Source organism: Pseudorasbora parva, chromosome 24 (genome assembly GCF_024679245.1).
Source record: "Pseudorasbora parva isolate DD20220531a chromosome 24, ASM2467924v1, whole genome shotgun sequence".
In the NCBI taxonomy this organism is placed as follows: Eukaryota; Metazoa; Chordata; class Actinopteri; order Cypriniformes; family Gobionidae; genus Pseudorasbora; species Pseudorasbora parva.
Window position 1 is genome coordinate 3,251,451 of NC_090195.1, and position 19,964 is coordinate 3,271,414.

At 40.3% G+C, this 19,964-nt stretch overlaps 2 long non-coding RNA genes and 5 gene segments (V, D, J or C); 5 read left to right on the forward strand and 2 right to left on the reverse strand.

The window, feature by feature from the left end:
• Positions 1-99: 99 nt before the first annotated feature.
• Positions 100-1,995, reverse strand: LOC137064115 (uncharacterized). Its single transcript, XR_010901498.1, has 2 exons — positions 1,703-1,995; positions 100-551 (listed from the first exon to the last, which is right to left on the reverse strand). It is a non-coding gene; the product is annotated as an uncharacterized lncRNA (long non-coding RNA).
• Positions 1,996-2,220: 225 nt separating this feature from the next.
• Positions 2,221-3,819, forward strand: LOC137063697 (immunoglobulin kappa variable 1-12-like). The segment is given in 2 exon segments: positions 2,221-2,404; positions 2,487-3,819. Coding segments are annotated over 2 exon segments (396 nt in total).
• LOC137063695 (Ig kappa chain V region 3368-like) lies at positions 3,816-4,652 on the forward strand. The segment is given in 2 exon segments: positions 3,816-4,039; positions 4,136-4,652. Coding segments are annotated over 2 exon segments (405 nt in total).
• Positions 4,653-6,945: 2,293 nt separating this feature from the next.
• On the forward strand, positions 6,946-8,510 carry LOC137063696 (immunoglobulin kappa variable 4-1-like). The segment is given in 2 exon segments: positions 6,946-7,148; positions 7,235-8,510. Coding segments are annotated over 2 exon segments (405 nt in total).
• Positions 8,511-9,862: 1,352 nt separating this feature from the next.
• Positions 9,863-12,073, reverse strand: LOC137063608 (uncharacterized). Of its 2 annotated transcripts, XR_010901405.1 has the most exons (3): positions 12,055-12,073; positions 11,763-11,814; positions 9,863-10,314 (listed from the first exon to the last, which is right to left on the reverse strand). It is a non-coding gene; the product is annotated as an uncharacterized lncRNA (long non-coding RNA). The 2 variants fall into 2 exon arrangements; XR_010901404.1 differs by lacking the exon at positions 12,055-12,073 and having other exon boundaries at positions 11,763-12,042.
• Positions 12,074-12,334: 261 nt separating this feature from the next.
• On the forward strand, positions 12,335-13,485 carry LOC137064149 (immunoglobulin kappa variable 1-12-like). The segment is given in 2 exon segments: positions 12,335-12,508; positions 12,591-13,485. Coding segments are annotated over 2 exon segments (393 nt in total).
• A 559-nt stretch (positions 13,486-14,044) lies between these two features.
• On the forward strand, positions 14,045-14,802 carry LOC137063396 (probable non-functional immunoglobulin kappa variable 6D-41). The segment is given in 2 exon segments: positions 14,045-14,208; positions 14,296-14,802. Coding segments are annotated over 2 exon segments (405 nt in total).
• The last annotated feature ends 5,162 nt before the right edge of the window (positions 14,803-19,964 follow it).

Genomic DNA, 19,964 nt, shown 5'->3' on the forward strand with positions numbered 1-19,964 from the left:
CTGTTCTCAACTATTACAATCAATCAAAAGCAGCTGAAACTTTAGCGCAGGACTGAATGAACGACACACACTGATCAATGATGCAGTCCAACACAAATGTAAGGCGTTCAGAAGCTTTATTGAATGAACAGCAATGGCAGCACATTGACAGACGGCTTCAGTATTGAGCTGTAGATCCCGTGACTGCTGTGAATCCTGCCGGACGCTCAGATACGGCTCGTCTTCACTGGAGAAACATCAGCAGGAGCTCTTGAGGAACGAGGCCTCGTGATGAGCTCCGTCATGTGTTACTCTGCAGACGAAGCCATTTGTGGCTTCCCAGCGTGCTTTGCTGAGGCTCAGGACGCTGCTGCGGCTGTAGCGTCCGTCCCGCTCGCTCTCTGCGCTGGTCTGAACCCCATCGGTGACCTCTGACCCGTCCAGCGTCCAGCTCACCGTCGCCCCCTGTGGAGAGTAAGAGCTGAGCAGGCAGAGCAGAGCGGCTGAGTCTCCAGAGATCTGCAGAGAAGAGGGAGGCAGCAGAGACACGGAGGGCTTCACGGAGGGCCCGGCTGCACACACACACACACACACACACACACACACACAACATTAACGTCTGTGTTAGAGGTCAGAGATGGTAATGCAGTAAAAATCATAACTTCATCTGTACAGAAATTCCACATCACTGCTTTCATTCATAAACCACAGACAAACTATCCCAAATTCATTTTAGAAATATTCTCCATTAAAATAAAATATTCACCGCTACTAAATATATCAAGTACAATATATATGTACAAATAAATAAATCGGTTATCTGAAGCAGACGTGATATACTGTAAAATTAATGCGAATTTGTTCTTTTCTGAATTGAGTAAAATGTTTAAACCAATTTTAATATTATTTGGGGAACACTTTACAATAAGGTTTCATGAGTTAACATTAGAGAACTACTTTAGTCAACATGAACTAAGAATGAACAAAACTTCTCCAGCATTTATTCATCTGAGTTCATGTTCATTTCAACATTTACTAATACATTATTAAAATCAGAAGTTGTGTTTGTTAACATTAGTTAATGTGCTGTGAACTAACATGAACAAACAATGAACAGCTGGATTTTTATTAACGAACATTAACAAAGATTAATAAATACTGGAACAAATGTGCTGCTCATGTTTAGTTCATGTTGGTTAATACATTAACTAATGTTAACAAATGAGTTTATAAAGCGTTTCCATTATTTGTGTTTTGAAAATAATCATCATTCAGGACACTTCCTCATAAACATAACTTAATAGTTTGAGAAATGATTCATTTTAACATGTTTATCAACTGATCATTTCTTTATGATGATGACAGATCAAATTAAATTTTTGTCTATATATTAAGAAATAATTGCAAAAATCATAAAATATTGTGATTAAGTGAAATACGATGAAATGTTAGCATACATCAGGTGTGAGTTAGTAAAACATTAAAAAGCCTGCTAATATGAAATATGCCTTGAAACCGAATATCAGCAAATATTACATTCATAATATAGTCGAAAGTTGGTCAAACAATTAATACAATTAGATGAAATATGACGATAAACATGATAATACGGCTTTTCAATATTTTTTTTATTAATTAAGAATATTGTAGACAAATATCCTTAAACCTAATTTTTCTTAAAACACATCAATAATTTTTGGATTATAATTTAAGAAAGTCTTACCGATCGTCAGTTTAGTTCCTCCACCGAAAGTCCACCACAGTGCTTCATTCTAGTGAAAGCGTCGTACAAAAACCTCCGTCACACTCAAATGAACACACACTCCAGCAGAGAAAGACACGACACACACACACACACACACACACACACACACTGATATGAGACTAAATGTCTCTTAATGTATGAAAACTATTAAATCTCAATAGATAATATAATCAGAACGACTCTGAGCTGATCTTTACACATCTGATCATGTATTTCTCAAAGCATTTTAATAAGTTATGATGACCTCTGACCTCTGGAATGACCTTTGCCCTCTCATGGAGGTCACAGTGAAATACTTGTTTCTTTTAGTGATGCAACTCATCAGAAACCTGTAGTCTGAACCAGAGACTCACGCAGAGTAAAAGAGAAATGATTCACACACACACACACACACACACACACACACACACACACACACACACACACACACTGGATCATGAGAATAAAACACTGGATCAGTTTCCTCTTCATGTGTGTTTTCCTCCAGAGGGTTTTTGCTCAGACTCACTTTGCATCGGCACGTGCTTCAGCGCTCCGAGTGTTTATAGCGTTCAGACTCACACACTTTCTAACACACTGCTGTTGACCGCGGTACAAAACCAGCAAACACCATGAATCTCTTGAGCAGCTTCATCTGGATTCTGACGGCTTTTATTCCAGGTAACAGAAGTCACAGCTGGTCATCTTTGAGTCTTTAATGTTCATTTGATTTGCTGAAACACATTCATGTTGTTGTCAACAGCGTCCAGAGGAATCACTGTGACTCAGCCTGAAGCTGTGACGGTTTCTGAAGGACAAAACGCCGCCATGGACTGTAAAACTGATACTGGGATAGATGACTGGGGTTTAGCTTGGTATCAGCAGAAACACGGAGAAGCTCCTAAACTCATCATTTATGCTGTAAATGATCTCTATGATGAGAGTTTCAGTCGATTCAGTGGGAATGGAGCACGAGGTGGAACAGATTTCACTCTGACCATCAGTGGAGTCCAGACTGAAGATGCTGGACATTATTACTGTCAGAGTCGCCACTGCAGAACAGGTTCTAATAGTTATTGTGCGGGTGATGATCTTGTGTTCACACAGTGATAAAGAGTCGTACAAAAACCTCCGTCAGTCAGAGTCACAGTGACTGAAACTGCAGACACACACACACACACACACACACACACACACAGTGAAGAAAAGACTCGATATGATCTTATTGAACATCACTTTCTTGAGCTTCATCAGTTTTTGACCTTTTTGATGGTGATTTTTTTAGAAGTCTTGTCTCCTATTACATCCTTCATGAAGAAATTGAGTCACTTTTGATCTTCAGTGGATATTTTTGAATCCTTCACCACTTTTGAGTTTTTCTGCATTCATGATTTAATATATTCTTCTTTCTAAACTGCATCATCATCATCATAAACATGTTCAGATTGAGCGAGTTCATCCCTCATAATGCAGATATCATATAAACACACATTCACACTTTATAATAACTGCATGCTATGAATCATTAGTTAAGCATTAGTAAATATTAATTCCTCATTTATAAAGCTTTAATAGACATTAATAAGCAGTTTATAAATACAGCTATAAATGCTTTACTCTTGATTTATGATCATATCTATAATGTTTTTTTAGTAATTGTATATTTATACTTTATTAATGATCAATTTATCATTTCTAAATTATTACATTTACAAACCAGTTATTTAGGAGCTGTCAGTGGTTCATAAGATCATTTAGAAAGTAAATAATTAAAAAACATTTTAGATGTACATTAATATATATTATTTAGACATATAGTAATAGTTACTCAGTGTGTAAATGCTTTATTAACACGTGTTCCTCCTGTAATTCATGATTAATTCAGTTATAAAACATTTAGTAGTTGTCAGACTATTTCTGTGAGCTCATCTAAAGTGAGGACTATTTACACCTCATGAAGCTTTTACAAAGATTTCATTTTCATTTATTTGATAAAGATTTATTAAAGTGCAGATGTTTCTATCATGTGTGACGGACTCGATCAAATTCAGTTGATCCAGTGACTGAGAGATACTCGTGTGTGTGTGTGTGTGTGTGTGTGTGTGTGTGTGTGTGTGTGTGTGTGTGTGTGTGTAATGAGGGACTGTCTTCAGGTAAATGATCTGGAGTGTGTTTGCATATTGATCAGATGCTTCAGTGTGTGAGAGTGTTTATAGTGCTGTGAGTTTAACACTTCATCACTGACACACACAACAATCTTCATCAACATGACCTTCATCATCATCTTCATCTGGACTCTCACAGCGTTTGCTCAAGGTTTGTGGAGCACAAGTTTGATATCAATTCATTTCATTCATTCATTCAAGTATATTGTCAAAGTTTTGAGTGTATTTTCTTCTTGTTGTGTTTCAGAGTGTAGAGGACAGATCAGCGTCACTCAGAGTCCCTCAATGACAGCTCAACGAGGACAAACGGTCAAAATCAGCTGTAAAACCAGCACAGATGTGCGCAGATGGGATGATGGGGATGAAGGTTTAGCCTGGTACTCACAGAAACCTGGAGAAGCTCCTAAACTCCTGATTCGATATGCAAAAAAACTCTACACAGGAACTCCATCTAGATTCAGTGGCAGTGGATCTAACAGTGATTTCACTCTGACCATCAGTGGAGTCCAGACTGAAGATGCTGGACATTATTACTGTCAGAGTTACCACTGCAAAAAAAATTCTGCTAATATTTGTTTGGTTGATCTTGTGTTCACACAGTGATAAAGAGTCGTACAAAAACCTCCGTCAGTCAGAGTCACAGTGACTGAACTGAAACTGCAGCTGCTCAAAGGAGGATGTGAAATATCATCGTCACACGAGCATCTGAAATAAAACCATCTAAATGAAGCTGCCACTCTTAATAATTATAGAGGTCAGAAATCGAAACAAGTAGACAAAGTCCATCAGTGTCCCTGTCAGAGTCTCTGGTATTTCTTTATTTCCTCTTGGAGAATAAAAATGTGATGGAAACGGTCTGACTGATCTCAGCACAGCTTTGAGATGTTGTGCTCTTATAGATCAGTGACATGAGTGAGATCTATGTGAGCCGTCCGCCATATTGGATCAGTCAAATCCGGTCCGTGAACTCTCGAGAGTTAACTGTGCATCTGCAGCTTTTGTAATAAAGTTTCATGAGAACTAGTTCAACAGTCGAATCACTGAAGGCCATCGATTAGAAAGAACAAAGATCCGTCAGCTGCTTTATTTGAGATATGACTCGACATGTGGATCGAGGTGTGGTTACTGTGAAAAAGGAGAAATATTAATATCAGTTATGAGTATAAAACACATCAAACACTAATAAACTACAGACAGGTTCTGCTCCTCATCAGACAATCACAGTAAATCACAAAGATTTCAGCAACAGATCGAAATCACCTTAAGTGACCAACGGCAAATAATATACAACATCAATATTCATATACATGAAACGAACAATATTATCAGTGGATATAAAGATTAAAACTCCAGCAAACAATAACCAATAATCTCACACAACGAACTACAACATATAATCCTCAAATGAAAATACACAGAAACCATTCAAATGGATTCATGTCCATCCGCTCAGAGGAGTGTGTGTGTGTGTGTGTGTGTGACGGATATTTCAGGAATAATCAGTATCGCCCTCTACTGGCTCATTCCCTTCATAACAACCGTATTCACATGTATGAATATTTATATCTGCAATAGACATCAGCTGATATTCTCCCCGCATTTAGTTTATCATTACTGTGATAATTCTGCATATTGAGTTATAAAAACACAAGCGGCTCATTCTCACCTCTGAAAGGTTTTCCTCTGTCCGTCAGGAGTTTATATCTCAGTGTTTTACAGTCATCGGCTGCTCAATGCTGTGACCCTGTCCATGAAATGCATTGATGTGTTAGTGTGAGAGATGAACAGCGTCATGTTCAGCGCTCCAAGATGGCGGACGGGTCGATGTGTCTGAGCGGTTGAATGTGTCTTATTTTCACCATCAGAGCGGCGCGGCCCTTCGTATATTCAGTGTGTCTGGCTTCCCGTATCATCCGCTTCAGTTATTTTTAGCAGAACAACACGTTATGCTGCTTGATATTGAAAACTAGTATTTCTTATCATATTCCTGTAATGTATTGTGTTAATTATAAACACACTGGTTTGTATCTCAGATAGTTTTCCTGTTCACTGCTCTCTGTTATTCTTCTGGTTATTTCTCTAAAGCGTCTAATGAATCAGAGTCTCACACATTCACAGAGAACAGGAGACTTCAGATTGAAAAATAAGACGGATACATATCTACGCCTCGCCCTCCTTTATTAGTGCTGGGATTATTATTTTATTCATGATTAATAACATTCAAAAGACATCGGATAACTCATCTCTTCCACTTAACCTCATTATAATAATCCTTTCACTTTCCTTTAATCCGCTCTATTCCAGCTCCTGATACTCGATGTCTGAAACTTTATATTTTGAGCTCTTCTCGTGTTTGTTTGCAGCACTTGCTGGATTCCTCAGTTATAAGTCGTCTACTAAATGAATAAATCTTAATTAATAAGCATTTATTTATGGACATCTGTATTTTGTGTATTATTTCACGTACTGACACTGAGCTTACACTGATAAGCAAGATACACAATTTAATCCACACTTTTGACTGAAATGTTGTTGAAAGTTTATTCACAAAACCATAAGAAGTAACATGACCTGATCAATCTCAGTGTGAGCTGATGAATATGAGTTTATATCTCTATTAGTCAAACTCAAGCGTCTCAGAGCGAGTTCAGCTCATATTTCATCATCATGATTGTGTTTCTCTCAGAAGAGAGCAGATGATCATCGTCCTCAGAGGAGTTTGATGATCCTGTAAGAACAGAAACACTGATAATAACTGTAAAACACAGCGAGAGATGAGTGAAATGTGTGTGTCATGTACGTTTATCTTCAAAAGATGACATTAATCTCTCCTTATATCTGTGAGGTTCATCATTGGGCCACATGTTCTTGTTCTTCATGTGTCTGCAGGTGTTTTCATGCTCCATTGACTGAAGTTTATTTAGATAATTAAAGTGACTTTAAAATAATAAATGTAATTGTGAGAGTCAAAGAGAGTTTTCTGCCGCTGAGAGTGAATCCCAGAGAAACACACTAATAGTTGAGTGTTTGATGAGTGAGATTTCATTTGTTAATATTTCTGCTGTGCTGTGAGTGACTGTGACACATTAGAGAGGAAACGGCTTTGAATGTGTGTCCCACCCCTGTGATCGGAGCTCAATATCAGAGCGTCTGTCAGTCCGACTGTCAATCCAACATCACTGTCCTTCAGTTTCACTCATTCCCAGTAAAGATGACGACACACACTCTGATCATCTGCTCTCTGCTGCTGCTCCTCAACGGTCAGACTCACTTTCACTGCATTTACTGCTTTACATGGACTTGATCATTAATGTCTTCGGCTGATTTTCTTCTGGTTGTGTTTCAGAGTGTAGAGGACAGATCAGCGTCACTCAGAGTCCCTCAATGACAGCTCAACCAGAACAAACTGTCAAAATCAGCTGTAAAACCAGCACAGATGTGTTCAGATATAGTGATGGGGATGAAGAGTTAGCCTGGTACTCACAGAAACCTGGAGAAGCTCCTAAACTCCTGATTTATTTTGCAAAAAAACTCTACACAGGAACTCCATCTAGATTCAGTGGCAGTGGATCTAACAGTGATTTCACTCTGACCATCAGTGGAGTCCAGACTGAAGATGCTGGACATTATTACTGTCAGAGTTTCCACTGCAGAACAGATTCTGATGGTGATTGTGAAGGTGATCTTGTGTTCACACAGTGATAAAGAGTCGTACAAAAACCTCCGTCAGTCAGAGTCACAGTGACTGAACTGAAACTGCAGCTGCTCAAAGGAGGATGTGAAATATCATCGTCACACGAGCATCTGAAATAAAACCATCTAAATGAAGCTGCCACTCTTAATAATTATAGAGGTCAGAAAGAGATTTTGAGCTCTTATAGATCAGTCACACGTTTGAGATCTGAGTGATTTCAGTTTGTGTCTGGGGAAGAAATAACAGAAGATCCAAGTGTGAGAATAAACACGTAGTTTATTAACAGTAGGCCTACTCAAACCTGGACAGAAAGAGTCAGGCAGAAGATAGACGGAGGAAGGCAGGAAGGCTCAGTGCAATGGGCAAACAAACATCAGGAAGAAAAAAAATCCAACCAGAAAGGTAATGCACAAGAAGCGTGTCAGAAGGACATGCAAACACACACATTAAATAGGCGCTGCGCTCCACTTTATTCCTATGGGTGACGTCAAGCGACTTTAACGTGCCCGCAAAGCATTCTGGGAAGGCGGCGCTGTATTTGAAAAAATGCTGCGCATCAAAAAAGCTGACCAATTCCTATCTTTAGGCAAATTAATACGTTGATTGTGACGCGACTATCCAGTATAAGTAGAGCACATGGATGTCTCTCGCAGGTCCTTTGTTTTTCATTCCCCGCTGGCTCAGAAGCACGGCCATAGCAGTAAACTTGAGGAACGCCCATCAATGTACACGTGAGGGGAAGCGTCACAACATCACGCTTCAGTCGTGTCTCAAAAGTGGGAACCAAGTGGAACAGTGAGGTTACGGGGAGAAGAGGTAAAGAAGGTGCAGGATTTTAAGTACTTAGGGTCGACAGTCCAGAGCAATGGGGAGTGTGGAAAAGAGGTGAAGAAGTGTGTGCAGGCAGGTCAGAATGGGTGGAGAAATGTGTCAGGTCTGTTGTGTGATAAGAGTGTCAGCAAGAATGAAAGGAAAGGTGTAGAGGACAGTAGTGAGACCGGCGATGTTGAGGAAGAGCTAGAGGCAGCAGAGCTGAAGATGTTGAGCTTCTCTTTGGGAGTGACGAGGATGGACAGGATCAGGAATGAGTCCATCAGAGGGACAGCACATGCGAGATGTTTTGGAGACAAAGTTAGAGAGGCCAGGTGGAGATGGTTTGGACATGTTCAGAGGAGGGAGAGAGAATATATCGGTAAAAGGACGCTGAGGTTAGAGCTGCCAGGCAGGAGGTCAAGAGGAAGACCGAAGAGGAGGTTTATGGATGGAGTGAAGGAGGACATGAAGGTCCTCGGTCTGAGAGAAGAAGATACAGAGGATAGGACTAGATGGAGGAAGATGATTCGCTGTGGCGACCCCTGAAGGGAACAGCCGAAAGGAAAAGAAGATGGGATGATCGTTCTATAAGAGGATTTGGGGCCTTCAGATTCACACAGGGCCCAACAGTAACAGAAGTACCATGGAGCCCAAGAGCATTGTTTAAGAGGCCATAGGCTACGGGACACACATATTCCAGCATTAATAAACATTTGTTTTCATTTTTGATGGGTTTTCTGAATCACGCAGCCTTTAACCTCAGCCCCCCCATATACATTAATATTAAATTGGTATCTTCTGGTGATTATGGCTGCATTTAATTGTCTGAGGAATTGAAATGGAATATTATCTAACGTTAAGTTTGATATTTTAAATCATCCAAACCGTGTTTCACTTTTCTGAATAATCCTCTAAGATGGGAGCGGAGCATGGGCAGTTTCTGACGGGGCTTCCTGTGTGGATTGTGAGGATCTACAACTGATATAAAATGTAGAATGATATGAAGTCAAACAAATAATAATGGCGTCATATGTTGTTTTGTATTTGTACATTAAACTACACTGTAAAGTCATTGTGTATCAGCAACATAAAGATGTTTTTGAGCCGTTTCTCAAGCAGCTCCTTCATCTCCAGCTGATTATGAATTTATTCATCTCATAATAAGTCATTTCTCATGAGCAGAAGTGAAAGTGTTCCAGTTCAGAGCGTTGAACCAATCAAAGAGTGAAACTGTGAGTTTGAGGTGTAAATCTCATTTGCATTGGCAGGTTTAGTGATTGTGATCCTCTCAGAATAGAGCAGCTCCGTCTCCAGTGACCATGTTCAAACCCCAAGAGCTTCATTTGACATTTCCTGCTAAATGCAGCTGTTCTCAACTATTACAATCAATCAAAAGCAGCTGAAACTTTAGCGCAGGACTTTGAATGAACGACACACACTGATCAATGATGCAGTCCAACACAAATGTAAGGCGTTCAGAAGCTTTATTGAATGAACAGCAATGGCAGCACATTGACAGACGGCTTCAGTATTGAGCTGTAGATCACGTGACTGCTGTGAATCCTGCCGGACGCTCAGATACGGCTCGTCTTCACTGGAGAAACATCAGCAGGAGCTCTTGAGGAACGAGGCCTCGTGATGAGCTCCGTCATGTGTTACTCTGCAGACGAAGCCATTTGTGGCTTCCCAGCGTGCTTTGCTGAGGCTCAGGACGCTGCTGCGGCTGTAGCGTCCGTCCCGCTCGCTCTCTGCGCTGGTCTGAACCCCATCGGTGACCTCTGACCCGTCCAGCGTCCAGCTCACCGTCGCCCCCTGTGGAGAGTAAGAGCTGAGCAGGCAGAGCAGAGCGGCTGAGTCTCCAGAGATCTGCAGAGAAGAGGGAGGCAGCAGAGACACGGAGGGCTTCACGGAGGGCCCGGCTGCACACACACACACACACACAACACACACCATTAATGGCTGTCTGATGCTCAGAGTTTAGGAATCATTTAGATGTCAGATATGGTAATACAGTAAAAAGCACAATGATTTCATCTTTACTGTAGTTTGACCTCACTGCTTTCATTCATAAATCCTGAGTTTAGATTGAAAAATATTCTCCATTAAATCAATATTCATTTAAACAAAAAACTGATCGTAATTTTAACGGTAAAAGACTGAAAAAAATGCTACGGTAAAAACCTGTTAATTAGCAAACGGTTTGTTCTGTTACCGTATACAGTGAGAACTGTAATAGATCGAACTGGACACTCAATGTCATTTTACAGTAAAATACTGTAACATTTAAAGTGAAAAGAACAGGTCTGGCAAACACAGCTGCTGTTCTCTTACCGTACAAAAGTTACACATTTTTATAGTGTATTGAGTTGAGGATTATGCATAAATATAAATCAGTTATCTGAAGCAATCGTGATATAGTTTCAGAATGATGCTACACTCTTAGAAAAAAGGTTCAATGCGGTTCTTCACTCAACTCCAGAGGAGCTTTCATGCTAAATTATCACAAAGGGTCTTTAGGCTATTATTCATATATTACATTATTCTGCAACATTTTGTATAGTTGTAATTTAATTATTGTTTATTAAACTGTTATAGTAACATCACATTTTAATCATGCTGATTTTTGGAGGAGAGAAACTGAAATGGCGCTCTTCGTGTGATATTGATTAACTACATAAAATGAGGTTAATATTTACATTTCTAACCCCCATATCTTGAATTTTGTGATCATTGACGTGCATTCATAAATGCCCTCTTCTCTGCACTGAATAATGCAGTGAAATGTTGGTCAATAATATGAAATATTTAATCCGGAAAGGACGAAACAAATGATCATGAATGAACCCCTAGAAGGACACCAGAACCATTTTCCTGCTGACAAAGAACTCTAAAGCGGTCTTTTGATTGAACCCTTAAAAAGAAATATAACAGAAATATAAGTGAACTAATTCATTTTAACATGTTTATCAACTAAATTTCTTTCTGAAATGTATTTTGTCTACATTATCCAATGTTTGTCAAATTAAATACATTAAGAAATATTGCAATTGATTAAAATACAATGAAATGTTAGCAAACAGTGTGTGTGAAATTATTAATGTAAAACTACGGGTTGGAATGTAAAAAACATTGAATATCATCCAATATGGCGTTCATAAAATAGATTAATTAATGCAATCAATCAGTAAAATATAATAACATTTGACAATCAATAAGATTTGAAATGTAAGTAAAGCTTTTCAATAATACATTTCTGTAATTAATTATTAATATTGTTTCCAAATGCTCTTTAATAACCTTAAACCTGCTTTAAAAACACACAGATCACACACACACATTTCTATCAGATAATTTAAGAACGACTTACTTCTGATCGTCAGTTTAGTTCCTCCACCGAAAGTCCACCACAGTGCTTCATTCTAGTGAAAGCGTCGTACAAAAACCTCCGTCACACTCAAATGAACACACACTCCAGCAGAGAAAGACACGATACACACAGACACACACACACACACACACTGATGAGACTAAATGTCTCTTGATGTATGAAAACTATTAAATCTCAATAGATAATATAATCAGAACGACTCTGAGCTGATCTTTACACATCTGATCATGTATTTCTCAAAGCATTTTAATAAGTTATGATGACCTCTGACCTCTGGAATGACCTTTGCCCTCTGTGGAGTTCACAGTGAAATACTTGTTTCTTTTAGTGATGCAACTCATCAGAAACCTGTAGTCTGAACCAGAGACTCACGCAGAGTAAAAGAGAAATGATTCACACACACACACACACACACACACACACACACACACACACACACACACACACACACACACACACACACATACACACACACACACACACACACACACACACTGGATCATGAGAATAAAACACTGGATCAGTTTCCTCTTCATGTGTGTTTTCCTCCAGAGGGTTTTTGCTCAGACTCACTTTGCATCGGCACGTGCTTCAGCGCTCCGAGTGTTTATAGCGTTCAGACTCACACACTTTATAACACACTGCTGTTGACCGCGGTACAAAACCAGCAAACACCATGAATCTCTTGAGCAGCTTCATCTGGATTCTGACGGCTTTTATTCCAGGTAACAGAAGTCACAGCTGGTCATCTTTGAGTCTTTAATGTTCATTTGATTTGCTGAAACACATTCATGTTGTTGTCAACAGCGTCCAGAGGAATCACTGTGACTCAGCCTGAAGCTGTGACGGTTTCTGAAGGACAAAACGCCGCCATAGACTGTAAAACTGATACTGGGATAGATGGCTGGGGTTTAGCTTGGTATCAGCAGAAACACGGAGAAGCTCCTAAACTCATCATTTATGCTGTAAATGATCTCTATGATGAGAGTTTCAGTCGATTCAGTGGGAATGGAGCACGAGGTGGAACAGATTTCACTCTGACCATCAGTAGAGTCCAGACTGAAGATGCTGGACATTATTACTGTCAGAGTTACCACTGCACAACAGATTCTTATGGTTATTGTGCGGGTGATCTTGTGTTCACACAGTGATAAAGAGTCGTACAAAAACCTCCGTCAGTCAGAGTCACAGTGACTGAACTGAAACTGCAGACACACACACACACACACACACACACACACACACACACACACACACACACACACACACACACACACACACACAGTGAAGAAAAGACTCGATATGATCTTATTGAACTTCACTTTCTTGAGCTTCATCAGTTTTTGACCTTTTTGATGGTGATTTTTTTAGAAGTCTTGTCTCCTATTACATCCTTCATGAAGAAATTCAGTTTAAAATTCTGATATTTTTCAATCCTTCACCACTTTTGAGTTTTTCTGCATTTATGATTTAATATATTCTTCTTTCTAAACTGCATCATCAGCATCATAAACATGTTCAGATTGAGCGAGTTCATCCCTCATAATGCAGATATCATATAAACACACATTCACACTTTATAATAACTGCATGCTATGAATCATTAGTTAAGCATTAGTAAATATTAATCTATCATTTATAAAGCTTTAAAAGACATTAATAAGCAGTTTATAAATACAGCTATAAATGCTTTACTCTTGATTTATGATCATATCTATAATGTGTTTAATAATTGTATGTTTATACTTTATTGATGATCAATTTATAATTTCTAAATTATTAAATTTACAGACCAGTAATTTAGGAGCTGTCAGTGATTCATAAGATCATTTAGAAAGTAAATGATTAATAAACATTTTAGATGTACATTAATAAATATTATTTAGACATATAGTAATAGTTCCTCAGTGTGTAAATGCTTTATTAACACGTGTTCCTCCTGTAATTCATGATTAATTCAGTTATAAAACATTTAGTAGTTGTCAGACTATTTCTGTGAGCTCATCTAAAGTGAGGACTATTTACACCTCATGAAGCTTTTACAAAGATTTCATTTTCATTTATTTGATAAATATTTATTAAAGTGCAGATGTTTCTATCATGTGTGACGGACTCGATCAAATTCAGTTGATCCAGTGACTGAGAGATACTCGTGTGTGTGTGTGTGTGTGTGTGTGTGTGTGTGTGTGTGTGTGTGTGTGTGTGTGTGTGTGTGTGTGCGTGTGTGTGTGTGTGTGTGTGTTAATGAGTGACTTTCTTCAGGTAAATGATCTGGAGTGTGTTTGCATATTGATCAGATGCTTCAGTGTGTGAGAGTGTTTATAGTGCTGTGAGTTTAACACTTCATCACTGACACACACAACAATCTTCATCAACATGACCTTCATCATCATCTTCATCTGGACTCTCACAGCGTTTGCTCAAGGTTTGTGGAGCACAAGTTTGATATCAATTCATTTCTTCAAGTATATTGTCAAAGTTTTGAGTGTATTTTCTTCTTGTTGTGTTTCAGAGTGTAGAGGACAGATCAGCGTCACTCAGAGTCCCTCAATGACAGCTCAACCAGAACAAACGGTCAAAATCAGCTGTAAAACCAGCACAGATGTGCGCAGATATAGTGATGGGGATGACGCTTTATTCTGGTACTCACATAAACCTGGAGAAGCTCCTAAACTCCTGATTCGATATGCAAAAAAACTCTACACAGGAACTCCATCTAGATTCAGTGGCAGTGGATCTAACAGTGATTTCACTCTGACCATCAGTGGAGTCCAGACTGAAGATGCTGGACATTATTACTGTCAGAGTTACCACTGCAGAACAAATTCTGCTAATAGTTGTGTGGGTGATCGTGTGTTCACACAGTGATAAAGAGTCGTACAAAAACCTCCGTCAGTCAGAGTCACAGTGACTGAACTGAAACTGCAGCTGCTCAAAGGAGGATGTGAAATATCATCGTCACACGAGCATCTGAAATAAAACCATCTAAATGAAGCTGCCGCTCTTAATAATTATAGAGGTCAGAAATCAAAGCATTAGTTGAGAGAAACAAGTAGACAAAGTCCGTCAGTGTCCCTGTCAGAGTCTCTGGTATTTCTTTTTTCCTTTGGAAGAATAAAAATGTGATGGAAACGGTCTGACTGATCTCAGCACAGCGTTGAGATGTTGTGCTCTTATAGATCAGTGACATGAGTGAGATCTATGTGAGCCGTCCGCCATATTGGATCAGTCAAAGCCGGTCCGTGAACTCTCGAGAGTTAACTGTGCATCTGCAGCTTTTGTAATAAAGTTTCATGAGAACTAGTTCAACAGTCGAATCACTGAAGGCCATCGATTAGAAAGAACAAAGATCCATCAGCTGCTTTATTTGAGATATGACTCGACATGTGGATCGAGGTGTGGTTACTGTGAAAAAGGAGAAATATTAATATCAGTTATGAGTATAAAACACATCAAACACTAATAAACTACAGACAGGTTCTGCTCCTCATCAGACAATCACAGTAAATCACAAAGATTTCAGCAACAGATCGAAATCACCTTAAGTGACCAACGGCAAATAATATACAACATCAATATTCATATACATGAAACACACAATATTATCAGCGGATATAAAGATTAAAACTCCAGCAAACAATAACCAATAATCTCACACAACAAACTACAACATATAATCCTCAAATGAAAATACACAGAAACCATTCAAATGGATTCATGTCCATCCGCTCAGAGGAGTGTGTGTGAGTGTGTGTGACCAGTGTTAATTTTGACAGCAAATTCAGATTTAGTCTTAGTCTTAGTCTTTTGAATAACACACCATTTAGTTTTAGTCCCATTTTAGTCATCTGAAATCTTCTAGTCTTAGTCTAGTTTTAGTCGACTAAATATCATAAGAGTTTTAGTCTTAGTCTCACGGGTCGGTTTGTATAACGTTTTAGGTTCACGGTTTCAGTACGGTTTGGTATTTGCTATGTTCACAGAATAAAGGACTATTAAAAATAAAGAAAATAAGAACAAATAACTTAAATACAAGCAGTAGCACAAATAAATTCTATTGAGCAAAGATACTGATAAAATGAACAATGCATTTCCTGTTTTTCAGGTAGGTCTAATGTTAGTTTTAGGTAGAGAAATAGAATAAATAATCAAATGTAAAATAACTACATATTTAATTGTTTAAATGAAAGATTAATCATTATTAAACTTACACAAGCTATTCAATCAAGAGCAGTGAGTCCTCATATTTTCTTTGACATTAAAGGTTGCTGCCCCTTTAAGACCTAATACAGGGGTATGCGTCGTCTTTCTCGACTGTATAAAGTTCACTTAAGGCATATTCAGACTATGTCTGCTTGGATACTTAACAAGATGGACATGTTGACATACTTTTTGTATGAGTTTGTCCGTTCAAGCGCAAGACTTGAAAGATAACTCAATATTTGCGCGCTGTGGGACGCGTGCGCGCTCTCGGATGACAGATCTTCACACAGCGCGTGCGCGCTCTCATTCGCGTCTTCTGGCGAATGTAACTACCCGGGTGAGGACGGCGAAATGACTGGACAAACGGCAGCACTCGCATGCACTGAACACAGTTTACAAAGAGAAACCGTTTTGCCAGTTTTTCTTTTATTATCGCTGTTGTAGTGCCTATCACTGAGGAGCCAGCATGTGTATCCATCGACAGAAACATACATAAAGCATTATTTTCAAGTTACAACCCATATTAAAGATGCGTCATCATCAGATGTGAGATGAACCGCGGTGCAAGTGCATTTTACACGGCACCCCGGTTGGGAAACGCTGGTCTAATCAATACAGGTCAGACATGGTTTTCTTTAGCTTCTATTTTATTCCAAGTTTAGCAGCTAGCGGGAACACGGTGGTTTATCTGATAAAATAAACTTGGCGTGCGTGCTTTGGCATGTATTTCTGGATGAGTCGTCTGTAAATGCCGCTTCAAGTTGGTGGTGTTTTTCCCAGCGATTTTTGCTCCACATGGTTTACAGGCGTATGATTGTCCTTGTTGTCATATGTGAAATGTGACCAGATGTCAATTCTTCGTTTTCGTTCTGCCTCTGACATTTCTGCTGTTGCGCGTGCATTTGCCGCTGCTTTTTTAAATGGCTCGGCTGCTTCTGCATAGATCATCCTACCCTCAAAGATTCGCTCTAATTGGATCTCTTCTCCATTCGTCCCGCCCATATATTTTCGTCTCATTTTTATTCGTTGACTAAAGTGTCAGTTATATTTCGTCACGTTCTTCGTCATCATATCTGACTTTTTATTTCGTTTTTATTTAGTTTTCGTCCGTGAAAAAGGTTAGTTGACGAATATTTTTCGTCATAGTCTTCGTCAACGAAATTAACACTGTGTGTGACGGATATTTCAGGAATAATCAGTATCGCCCTCTACTGGCTCATTCCCTTCATAACAACCGTATTCACATGTATGAATATTTATATCTGCAATAGACATCAGCTGATATCCTCACCGCATTTAGTTTATCATTACTGTGATAATTCTGCATATTGAGTTATAAAAACACAAAGCGGCTCATTCTCACCTCTGAAAGGTTTTCCTCTGTCCGTCAGGAGTTTATATCTCAGTGTTTTACAGTCATCGGCTGCTCAATGCTGTGACCCTGTCCATGAAATGCATTGATGTGTTAGTGTGAGAGATGAACAGCGTCATGTTCAGCGCTCCAAGATGGCGGACGGGTCGATGTGTCTGAGCGGTTGAATGTGTCTTATTTTCACCATCAGAGCGGCGCGGCCCTTCGTATATTCAGTGTGTCTGGCTTCCCGTATCATCCGCTTGAGTTATTTTTAGCAGAACAACACATTATGCTGCTTGATATTGAAAACTAGTATTTCTTATCATATTCCTGTAATGTATTGTGTTAATTATAAACACACTGGTTTGTATCTCAGATAGTTTTCCTGTTCACTGCTCTCTGTTATTCTTCTGGTTATTTCTCTAAAGCGTCTAATGAATCAGAGTCTCACACTGTCACAACCGCTGGTGAATCTATTCTTCAGGTTACTGAATGCTTGCAAGGCCTCGGCGGACCATCGTAGCTTGTTGCCTCCTCCTCTTGTCATGGAAGTGAGTGGTGCGGCGACTGAACTGTAACCTCTGATAAAGCGCCTGTAGAAGTTGGCGAACCCCAAAAATCTTTGCAGCTCTTTCAGAGTGGTGGGTTGAGGCCATTCCACGACTGCCCGAACCTTTCCTTCATCCATCGCCACTCCCTCTGGGCTAATGACATAACCAAGAAATGTTACTGAGGTTTGGTGGAACTCACATTTCTCTGACTTGGCGTACAGCTGGTGCTTGATGAGGCGCTGCAAGACCGTTCGTACGTGTTGAATGTGTTCTTCCATGGTGTTTGAATAGATGAGGATGTCGTCAATGTATACCACCAGACATTGATGCAATAAGTCTCGAAAGATGTCGTTGACGAATGATTGGAACACCGATGGACTGTTGGACAGGCCGAAGGGCATGACTAGGTATTCATAGTGCCCATTACTAGTGGAGAATGCAGTTTTCCATTCGTCACCCTCCCGGATGCGAATGAGGTTATAGGCAGACCGAAGGTCCAACTTGGTAAATACTTTGGCAGATCGAAGTTGTTCTAAGGCAGCGGGCACCAGTGGCAGAGGATATCTGAACTTGACCGTTATATCGTTAAGCCCACGGTAGTCAATGCAAGGACGAAGGCCTCCATCCTTCTTCCCCACGAAGAAGAATCCCGCAGCAGCAGGTGAGGTAGATGATCGGATGAACCCCTTGGCCAGCTCCTCTTGAATGTATGTTTTCATTGCTAGATCCTCCGGTTCAGACAGAGGAAAGATGCGACCCCTAGGCGGAGTGGTACCAGGTAGCAGTTCGATGGCGCAGTCGGTGTTGCGATGAGTTGATCCAAGCTCTTGTCCTCATCGCGGCATGCGAGTTCTGACTGCAGTTCCTCATTGAGGGCTTGGCGAAATAGGGTTTTCAAGGTGTCCTCTACCCACACGGTTTGTGCTGCTAGGGTGCGGAAAGTGAGTGCGAATTCTGCTGCCGTACTTCTCCCTTGCCGGAGGGCGAGCAGCTGTTCGCCTGCGCTTCGTCCTCCCTCAGCATGGTCGAAAACTATGCGTAGGCGTTGAATGAAGTTGGCATATGTAGTGCTCTCGCGGGTTCGTTCGTCCCAGACTGCTGTTGCCCAGTCAAGTGCTTTCCCAGTGAGCAGTGAACAGATTAGTGAAATCTTACCAGAGTCTGTGAAGTACAGGGTTGGTTGTTGGGCCAGAAAGATGGAGCACTGCATTAAAAATCCCTTGCATTTGGCCGGGGTGCCGTCAAACTTTTCAGGGAACGCCAGACGTGGGCTGCTCATTGCCGTTGTAACGGGTGCGGTTGGTGGCTCTTGTCGTGGTAATGGTGCATCGGCCGTTGCTGGTGTAAGATGGAGGCTCTGCACGGCCTTAACCAGTTCCTCCGTCATGCTGGTCAATCGTGTGAGTTGCTGGTGATGCATCATTAGCTGGCTGGCTTGTGCGGAGAGCTCTTGTGTGAAGCGAGAGAAGTCTGCTGAACACCTGCTCCAATACGTATTCAGATACTATGGTCTTCCAGAGGATATTGTCTCGGACCGAGGACCTCAATTTACGTCAAGGGTATGGTCAGCTTTCTTCAGATTGTTAAATGTTAATATAAGCCTCACCTCTGGTTACCACCCACAGTCTAATGGACAAACTGAACGCCTGAATCAGGAGATATCCAAATTCCTCAGAATGTACTGCCAGCAGAACCAAACAGACTGGAGTCGCTTCCTTCCCTGGGCGGAGTATGCGCAAAACTCTATCCTCAAAACCTGCTACCAAGTTAACACCATTCCAATGCATTCTAGGATACCAACCACCACTATTCCCATGGTCCGGGGAGCCATCCGAGGTTCCTGCAGTAAACGACTGGATTCAACGCAGCGAGACCATCTGGAACCAAACTCATGTACATCTCCAACGAGCAATAAACAGGGTCAAGGAACAAGCAGACCGTCATCGCCGTCCTCATCCTGACTATACACCAGGACAGTGGGTGTGGTTATCCACTCGGGATCTACGATTACGGCTACCATGTAGGAAGCTCAGTCCCAGGTATGTGGGTCCATTCAAAATAGTCAAACAGATT